This window comes from Morone saxatilis, unplaced genomic scaffold, assembly GCF_004916995.1.
Source record: "Morone saxatilis isolate NCDOM2014 unplaced genomic scaffold, NCSU_SB_2.0 Contig2, whole genome shotgun sequence".
Classification (NCBI taxonomy): domain Eukaryota; kingdom Metazoa; phylum Chordata; class Actinopteri; family Moronidae; genus Morone; species Morone saxatilis.
In genome coordinates, this window is record NW_023339762.1 from 16,389,955 (window position 1) to 16,399,513 (window position 9,559).

General features: G+C 42.4%; 2 protein-coding genes across 2 annotated transcripts in view; one reads left to right on the forward strand and one right to left on the reverse strand.

Moving 5' to 3' along the window:
* idh2 (isocitrate dehydrogenase (NADP(+)) 2) overlaps positions 1-2,480 on the forward strand; it is an 11,824-nt gene extending 9,344 nt beyond the window's left edge. The window contains exons 9-11 of the mRNA XM_035665851.1: positions 131-228; positions 312-404; positions 2,066-2,480. Of these exons, the coding sequence (XP_035521744.1) occupies positions 131-228; positions 312-404; positions 2,066-2,150 (276 nt within the window). The 3' untranslated portion in view covers positions 2,151-2,480. The remainder of the gene's footprint in view (positions 1-130; positions 229-311; positions 405-2,065) is intronic.
* A 79-nt stretch (positions 2,481-2,559) lies between these two features.
* Positions 2,560-9,543, reverse strand: znf710a (zinc finger protein 710a). Its single transcript, XM_035665850.1, has 5 exons — positions 9,350-9,543; positions 5,876-7,366; positions 4,977-5,168; positions 4,707-4,881; positions 2,560-4,289 (listed from the first exon to the last, which is right to left on the reverse strand). The coding sequence occupies exons 1-5, from the start codon at positions 9,392-9,394 to the stop codon at positions 4,120-4,122; spliced, it is 2,073 nt and encodes a 690-aa protein (XP_035521743.1). The 5' UTR covers positions 9,395-9,543; the 3' UTR covers positions 2,560-4,119.
* Between the last annotated feature and the right edge of the window lie 16 nt (positions 9,544-9,559).

A 9,559-nucleotide genomic window follows, 5' to 3' on the forward strand; every position in this document is an offset into this window, starting at 1 on the left:
CTAAAATTAGGAAATCCTTTACATTATTATTATTATTATTATTGTTATTATTATTATTATTATTATTATAATTATAGTATTATAGTGTAGTGGTTAAAAGCACTAAAATTATCCTGGACTCTGCTTTCAGGGAAGGCCGACCAGCACCAACCCTATTGCCAGTATTTTTGCCTGGACCAGGGGCCTGGAACATCGTGGCAAACTTGATGGCAACCCCGATCTAGTGAAGTAAGAGATGATTTAAATTTGTAGTAAACATACTGAACCTGGGATGAAACATGGCTTTTCTAAATGTCTTTGTTTTTTTGCAGGTTCTCCCAGATTCTGGAGAGGGTGTGTGTCGAGACTGTTGAGAGCGGTACAATGACCAAGGACCTCGCAGGCTGCATCCACGGCCTGTCCAAGTAAGTTAATTTACGTATTAATACTTTTATATTATATTATATTATACAATGTAGCTGTTGGTGTAGTTCTGACAACTTAGTGTAACATGTTACTTACGAAGATGATGGTGATGTACACCTAGTTTTTGCCCCTCGTAGTAGTTTTGACTCCAAATCAGCCAGAGATTCAACAAGGTGCTGGAAATATCCAACAGAGATCTTTGTCCACACTGAGTATCGTACATGCAGCACATCTATGACAGACCCTTAACATGTTCAATTTGAATGCCGTCGTCCGTAAATCAAGTATTCATGCCTGAACTATAACAAGCTTAAATGTCCTCGAGGTAAAGCACAGTTACATAAACAGGTTTTACCTGTGAGTTTTCTGAAGGTGTAAGGAAGGGTTCGGGCCCCAGAGAGTACTAAAATAAGGAATGGAAAGCTCTCATCTATAGGATATCACCACAAAAATATGTAGAATAAATGTGTGCAACTATTTTATTTTTATTTCATGATTGTACAGGACATACATGTAAATTTAATGTATAATAAATATTTGGGGAACAAAAAAGATCAGAATTAGATACATGGTAGATTCAGAATTTCATGTAATCCACGAGTGGGGAATAAGATTGAAAGTAGAGATAAGACAATCAATCATAGAAAAACTCATTAGTTGCAGCCCTAATTTGTAGTATGTATCCATTTAGTCCATGGAGCATCTTTATGTTTTGGGACATTAAGCCTATAATGGCACATAAGAATGAATGTTTGGTGTTTCACTTTGAATGAAACCACCAACATCAATCTGAAACATTGACACAAGACAGGCTGTTATTTACCCTTTATACTGACCTCCCAACTTGTAATACAGGTTTGTAAATTGAAACCTCATCCCAAACATGCCCTCATCTTGTTTTTCGTGTTATGTCGTATGTCGCCCACACGGTGTTAGGTTTAGGTTTTTTACGTTTGGTGGAAAGTTAGGCCGTGGTCCAACAAAAAATTGATTAGTCAAAATGTGGATTGGGAAATTTTAAAGGAATCCGAAGATTGTGAAATATTATTCAAAAGTGCATTTTTGCTTATTTCTAATGAACAAATGCACATGATATGTTGCACAGTTGTCCATCTAGATCCAGGTACAGCTGAATGATTTACATTTTATTAAACCCTTGCGTAAGGGTTGTGTAACCCTGGTTGGAGGTATGTGCCGCCTTGTTCACCAACTTGTTTCTGCACAGGACTGGTATACAGTATGTACTACATTAGCTATTAGTTGCATTGGCTCACCTGCTAGCTTGAGCACATTTAGCCTTTTTCCTTTAAGCATTTTTCCTCCATTAGGCATTGCAGCTGACACATCTGATTTAATGCAGGAGGGCAGCCATTTTTATAATAATAATAATAATAATAATAATAATAATAATAATAATAATGAAAGTCTCATGTAGTATCAAGTCATACTGCGTTTAAAGTTTATATCATGCATCTTGCTCATTCTAATGCTTAGGTAATAATGATAATGATTATAATGATGTTGCTCTTGTTATTAACCGACAACATTAATTCATGCTAAACTCTAATAACTAAGGTAGCTGATTGTATTGCTCCAGTTTTGTGGTGTTTCCTAAAGTATGGTATTGAATTTTCTGATCTGCTCTGTCTTGTCTTCTCAGTGTCAAGCTGAATGAGCACTACGTCAATACTACAGACTTCCTTGACGCCATCAAGACAAATCTGGATAAAGCCCTCGGCAAGTGAAGGACTTGAAAGAATATAGTTAGCTTGGAGATGGCAATGTCACTCATGTGTTTTTGTACCTCATTTTTAACTTAAAAGGTCAATAAAGTAACTTGCATTTCCCTGAAGTAAAACAATGTACTGTCTTTTGGATTACGTAGTATTCTATTAGGATATTAAATGGTTGACAGCTGTCCCTCCACCTGATACCTCCCTAACTATCTGTCCCATTATTTGCAAGGTTTTATTTTTGTAATGTGAAGTACTGTATTCAATACTGTGTAATGCCTTGGGCAGGACAGAAGCCTATGTCAAACATATTTGCCAATAAATCACTTGTTTGACCCACTATATGTGTTGTTGTTCTTTTGCAACAAACAAAGATCAATCATTTTAAATGTAAATAAATTTATTATTTTACAGTCTGGTACACAACATTGTACATACATTTCTATCCATATTATCCCCACACTAATGTCTAATACAGAAAGCCATTTAAGTTGAATATCTTCCTCTTTGTATCACCACTAAAACAGTGATGGAATGAACACAGAAGCTGAAAAACTCACAAAATTGAGCATTTTTATTTTAAATGCGCTATATCAACATTGCAAATGGATACCTTGTTTGCAGGTTACAAGTTTGAAAAGCTAAGCACTGGGAAACTGAATATATTGAGCATTTCCCAAATCATTTTCCACAAGGTCCATGGCCCTGTCACATGTTGGGAGGTTGTCGTTCATCACTTGAGACCAGTGTACAGCATGATGGATGGCATGCTCTCGCAGACACACTGGGGCACTTAATATTTCTGTCCGAGTTTTTTGGGACAATTCTTGTTGAGATTCATCCATAAAAAAACAAATGCAGGGTTTGCATTGCTTTTGAAAAATGTTGCAGTCTTGTCTCGTGAAGGCCTGTATGGGGGGGGGGGATGGTTAGGTTTGTTGAAAGAGAAGCTGTACCACAGTCTGTTCTGTGGTAATCTTTTGAAGAGATCTACAGATGGGTGGGAGGGGAACCTGAATGTAATTTCATGAGGTCTGCGATTGGACCCCAAGAAATCCAATGTCCCAGCTCAACACAACAGCAAGGAAAAGGGACTTGCAGTGCCAGTAGCTGCAAGATTTGATCCAATTCTTTGGTAAAGGGGTCCTACCATTAAAAAGAGTATTTTGATTTTCTTTTCATTAGCGCTTTAAAACATTCCACAGAAACAATTACATTCATAGACTAGAGATCAATACAAGGTGATGCTTGTTAATGCAGAAACCTAAAAAGTAGACACAGTGGTCCTCAGTGCAATGCACTGATTACGGTACCAGCCAACATACAAGATGACTGATACATTCTGTACAATAATATACAATAAAACACGGATTGCAAATCCAGTGGACTTTTGCGACCTCAAATTTAATTTATCACAGTATGAATCAAAAAGAATTAACCTCTGCAACCTGATTTGCTTTGGCAAGTGAAATGAACTGTAACACTTGTTCCCTTCTTTAACCCTTCACATTAGTTTAGTCCAGCAGACTGAGAGAGAGAGACGGGGATTGTCTGAATGAATAAGTGCACTACAACACCATATGCTTTTAATGCTTGTAGCTAGAAATGTGCTTTTCAAATTAGGCTCAAATGATGTCCCTGTAGTTAAACTTGTACTTATTTATATAGTTTTCTTTTTTCTTACCTAAATCTCCTGTTTTAGACAGTCCACTTTTCTTATATATAATATATTTATTCAGTAGATTTGCTGTGTTTTAGAGATGAGAAATACGTAATGTAAAAAGTATACACATCCAAAGTTTGTATCTTTACGAGTGATTCCAGTGCATATGAATGTGCAGTTTGCTGGGCTTCTCCATACCCTTGAGGAACAACCCAAGCACTATGCCTTTAACAGCAAAAAAAAAAACAACAACAAAAAAAAAACAATCCCGTTTTCATTAGTTCACACTTATATTCAATTTGGGGTCATTTTAATAATTCATGCTGTGCTGAAGCGCCCTGCGCCCTTCCCATAGGTGCTGTAATACTCCATTTGAGATAGTTTAGCAATGTCTGGTGTGTTGTTGTTGTTAGCCCGGTTTTCTCGCTCGCTGAATTCAAAGCTCTCCTCTTCGTAGTCCTCCTGGCCTTCTGTGTCTTGGGGGGGTTCTGAAGAAGGAAGCAGACATAAATATGATCCCACACTGTCCTCAATAACACACACATACAGAGCTCTTCCTAAAGACACATGGCCTCATTGAGGACAGCCCCTCCTCCCCTGCCTCAGAATCAGTCTCTACTGATAGAGACAGGCATGTCTAATCCAGGCACTGCTATATTTACTAAACACACAGGGAGGGAGTGACAGAGAAACATCAAAACACTTGGCCACTAGATTACAGTACATGCTGAGTCAAAGTGCATTAGGGACAGACTGAGTGACAATAATGCGACATGAAGCCCACCGAGCAGTCTCAGTAGGAAATTTGCCACACATAACCCATCAACAAATTCAGCTGTCATCAAGGAGTTTGATATGTTTCAAATCAGAGTGTGTAATTAAGCATAATTAATGGAGGTATTCACCTTGTCCATCTATCGAGGTGTCCATGATGCCGTGTTTGACCTTCATGTGTCGGCTGAGATTGCCCTTCAGGTTGAACTTGCTGGTGCAGTAGGGGCACTTGAAGGGCTTGCTGCCGGCATGGAGATGCATGTGTCCGAGAAGGTTGTACATTCTGTTGAACGACTTTCCACACACCTGAAAGACAAAAGCCCAATAGTCAGTACCCCTCCCCACTCCATCACAGCGGGACACATTTTGTCTTGAAGTAAAACTCCACTTGTGCCACTCACCTTGCATTTGAAAGGCTTGACCGGGAGGTGGACAATCATGTGTGTTTTAAGGGTCTGCTTCTGGACAAAGGTCTTGAAGCAGACGTGGCACTGGAAGGGCCTCACACTGGCATGGATCAACATGTGTCTCTTCAGGTTGGCAGACAGGGTGAACTCTCTGGCACAGACGTCACACTTGAATTCTTTCATACCCTTTGAAAACAAAAAGTGTTTGGTCCTTTTAATTAATTTGGCTAAATATATGGTTTAGAGAAAAAAAAAAAATGAGTCACAGAGAGAAAACACACAAGAAGCTTGCGTGTGTGAGCATTTGCATTCTGGCTTTTGATCCAACTCATGTAGATTACATTAGCCCCCCCAAGTGTTGAGAGACAGAGTGGAAATAGTCTAACAATGGAAAGAATAAAACTTTTTTTGGTTTCAACATTTATTTAACTTTTTTTTTATATTTAACAAAAGCAAATGCAATGAAAAGAAATGTTTTTTTCCCTATAGAATAAAACAGACAATATTATGAAATGGAGAGAAAGACCAGGGTGATTCATCAGACACAAAGGGAAGTAGCTCTGCGAACACCACACAACACAAAACACATGCAAGTGGGGGGTTGAGCCACACAAAAAAATTCAAGGCCTTTGAAGACTATGTTTACAAAGCAACTGGTTTTGAAAAAAAGAGGCTGTGTGCAATATACTTTTTTTGTGAAAATTCATACAGAGGACTCTGACTGAGTGAAGCTAAAATACTTCCCTACCTCCCTAAGTGTAAAATTTTCTTTAAAAAAATAGATGTAGTGATCTGCGGTTGCGTAAGGTTTTGTTTCGAACACATACACTGATAGACAAAGGCACATCATTTGGTTTCAGTACCTTAGGTGCGAGGGTGTGCGCAGCCAGTACCTTGTGAGTGAGAGCGTGTTGTCGGAGATGATGGATCTGGACAAACTCCATGCCGCACTCGGGGCAAACATAGGGCCGCACGTTCTGATGTTTCATCAAGTGGTTCTGCAGCTGGCTGCGATAAGCAAAGGACTTGTGGCACTCTGTGCACTGGTACGTGGTCGGGCCCTGATGGCTGGTCAGGTGGCGCTTCAGGTGCGCATAGGTTGGGAACTCGAGACCACATTGGGTGCAGACATGGCACTGGCCGTTCTCGTGTTTGTTCTCATGGGTCCTCAGCTCACTCGGGTAGGCAAAGCCACGGCCACAGAAGCGACAGCTGTAGGGCTTGACGTCTGAATGCTGCAGCATGTGCCTCTTCAGGTGGCTGGTCTGGGTGAAGGCCTTTTCACAAACGGTGCACTTGTGAGGTCTGGTACCCTGGTGGGTGAGGAGATGAGTCTGGAGGTGGCTCGGCTGCTTGAAGAGCTTTCCACAGTGTAGACATTCATGGGGCTTAATTCCATTATGGCCTAGGATATGAGTGACGAGGTTATATTTGGATGTGTATGACTTCTCACACATGCGGCACTTCCAGCGTTTCAGACCCTCTCCCACGTCTACGCAGTAGGACTCATCAATCTGTACGTTGATGTCCAGGCGGTCAATCTGCATACGCCTGGCAAGGCCCTCTGGGTCTGACCACAGCATGGCCTGGCTGTTCTCCTCATACTCTCCTGGCAGCGCCATGTCAGCAGACTCGTAGGCCACTTCATTGGACTCATAATAGCGGTTCTCCAGAGGACTGCCAGTATCTCCACTGGTCTTGAGGTTAAGTGCCTCTTCCTCTTCTTCCTCCACCACCAAATCTTCTTCCTTCCTCTCTCTTTCTCTGCCAGTGTTTTCTTCTTGTTCCTGTTCTGACTGTCCATCTGTTTGGGGCCTGGATGTATCTCTCACACATGAGGGACAGTTTCTGCAGGCCTGCTCCTCTTTCATAGAACCTTGTTGGATAACTGGATCCTCTGACTTGCCAGGGCTACGCCTGCTGTTCAAGTGAATGCAGGAAGGAGGCGTATCAGACTCAAGCCGTTCACCTTTAACTTGAGCTTGTGGAGTCTGTACTTTGTGTGGGTGACCCTGTAATTCTCCGTCACTCCTGGGCCTCTTGGTCCTCCCACGGGGTCCGGGCCGTCTTCTTTCACTGCAGTGAGGCTGGGGCTCCGGCTCCCCAGCAGGCTCTGCCAGGTAGTCCCCGTTGGCCCCTATCAGCTGGTCAGCGTACTCATACTCCATTGCCTCAGATGGAGGAGGGGGACACTCTCTGGGTTCCCCTGTGTAAAAGCCATTAGGAGCAATGGTTGCCCCAAAAATTTCATTCTGGGAGATGAGGCCAAGAACGGCGGCCTGAGCCAGAGATAGCACCACCACAGGCTCTGTCTGTGTGCCCACATCCACTTGGCCCTCAGTCATCTTAGGGTAGGTCCGCACCAAGCGGCTACTCTCCTCCTCCTGGAAGAAAACACATAAAATATAAAAAACAAGTTAAAAAAAATACATATGTCCTTTTTTTATTATTCTGTTCCGTTGTTACGACTGTGCCTTACACAATTTTTCATCATAAAACCTTTCCCCGTTGTAGCCTCATGATATTGTAACTTTCATATTAATAGAAATAAAAGGTTTTGTGTTGCAATCATATTGAAATGATCATATAATTTTTAAGGTTTAGTTTTCCAGACTGAAACCAGAAGCAATACAATCTTCCTTCACCAGGATTCCAGGAGAGTATTAAGATAATGTTTTTAAGGGTTACTCTGTGTAAGCCGCATTCGGACTACGCCTTGTTTCTTTGCTCTAAATCCACAGAACATTCGATTGAGGAGATAAAGCAGATCTGTGTTAGCACCCCGCTTCCTTCCTTGACAGGCTTTAGAATAATAAAGAACACAACAAGGGATGCAGGTCCAGCCAGGAAGTTGACTTCCGTGGACTGTCCTCAGTACTTCCTGTGGGGTCCCGGGGCAGCCTGGCTGACCAAAGTCAGCTCATCACTGGAGCTATCTGTCCCATTCATGAGGAGCAAAGCACCTCAGCTCTACACTCGCCGTAGCTGACTTCATAATGTCTGCCACACTGGGCTTCCTTAACAAGATGATATATGCCGCCAGGCAGTCTCATATCCATAACAGACATTCGATTGAGCTTCGAGCTCATTCTGTATTCCAGACCAATGCATAAGACTTGCTAACATAATTGTACGGTTCGGAAGTGTTTCAGACCCACATGTACATGTTTACCCTGCCACCTGTAAAAGTGTAACAGTGGAACTATGGGGAAGAAATTGTGGTATGACCGAACTGGCTCTCTGTGGTAAAGGAGATTTTGAGTATTGTAGGCCCCTGGTTTTAGATTATTTCTCAGCATGGATCTGACTGGTAGGAAAATGTATAGAGAGAAGCTCTGACCCCTACTTTCTTGTCAGACTACACACTAGTCTTTACTCTGTGGCATGCACACCAGTAAGAGCTGCTTCCTTTCCTGACACAATACTGAGAGAGAAGAAAAGAGTGGATGGAGAAAAGGGAAAAGGGAAGAGGAGATAGTGCAGGAATAAAGGTGTGTGTGTGTGTGTGTCCATGTGTGAGTGTGTGTTGGTAGAGGGGAGTAGACCTGGATGCCCTGATAACCACGTCATTTATAATTACTGCTTTTAAAGTAGTCAGACAGAGACAGACTGTGTGTTTGTGAGAAAGAAAAGGAAAGAGACTGGGTGTGTATTTGAAAGTGTGTGTGTATGTGTGCGAATGAGAGAAAAGAGAGGGAGGGAGGTATGGAGAGAAGGAGAAAGAGCTGTGGGCGGGGGAGGAGTGGAGGGAGGGAGACGGAGACAGAAATGAGATGGAGGGGCTGAAAGATAAAGAAAGAGGGGAGGAGAGGGAGGGGAGGGAAGGGGAACGAGAGATTGAGTGAGCATGTGAGAGGAGGGAAGAGAGAAAGGAAAAGGAGAGGGAGGGGGTGTGTGGGGGGGGCTGGAGAGAGACAGAAAGACAGAGTGAGTGAGTGAGTGAGTGAGTGAGAGAGAAAGAGGGGAAGGAGGGGGAGCCGGAGAGAGAAGAAAAAGCACAGGAAAATGAAAGGCTGACAAAATGAAAGAGAAAAAGACAAATGACAAGGAGAAAGAGAAGGTAGGGTAGTAATTGCAAGAGTCCGTACTTTCACATTTAAAGTTGCATCTGAAAGACACCTAAGGACAAACAATTAGAGCAGCAGCAGAAAACGTGCAGCAGAGATAGAAACACAACTCTTATCTTTTTGAAAAGATGTTCCCACTGCGGTACTCATATGAATGTGAAAAGTAATCTTGCTTCCTCTCACACTCACACACAGACAAGAGTGTAAATACCTCACTAACAAACTGCAAAACAAGTAACCACCGCCCCTCTAACCCTTAGCAGCAACAAATCTTCCTCCATCTTTAGGTTACAAACTCACCACATTGTTCCTGGAGTGATGTTTGAGGTGTTTCAGGGATCTCATCCTTCAGGAGAAATGAGTGGAGTAAAAAAATCCACCTCCTATTTATATCTGTGGGAGAGTGGGGCGGTCCCACGGCTCATCCTCCTCCTACTGTTGCTGTTATCAGAACTGACTGTGCCTGCCCCCCCCTCCACCAGCCCTCCACCCCACCACACACACACACAC

Excerpts from the sequence above, each read along its gene's own strand:
- znf710a (XM_035665850.1), bottom strand. The coding sequence starts at position 9,394 with ATGAGATCCCTGAAACACCTCAAACATCACTCCAGGAACAATGTG. Across the intron at positions 7,367-9,349 it reads ATCACTCCAGGAACAATGTG|GAGGAGGAGAGTAGCCGCTT; the intron begins GTGAGTTTGTAA and ends GTTTTCTTCCAG. Across the intron at positions 4,290-4,706 it reads CACCTCGATAGATGGACAAG|AACCCCCCCAAGACACAGAA; the intron begins GTGAATACCTCC and ends TTCCTTCTTCAG.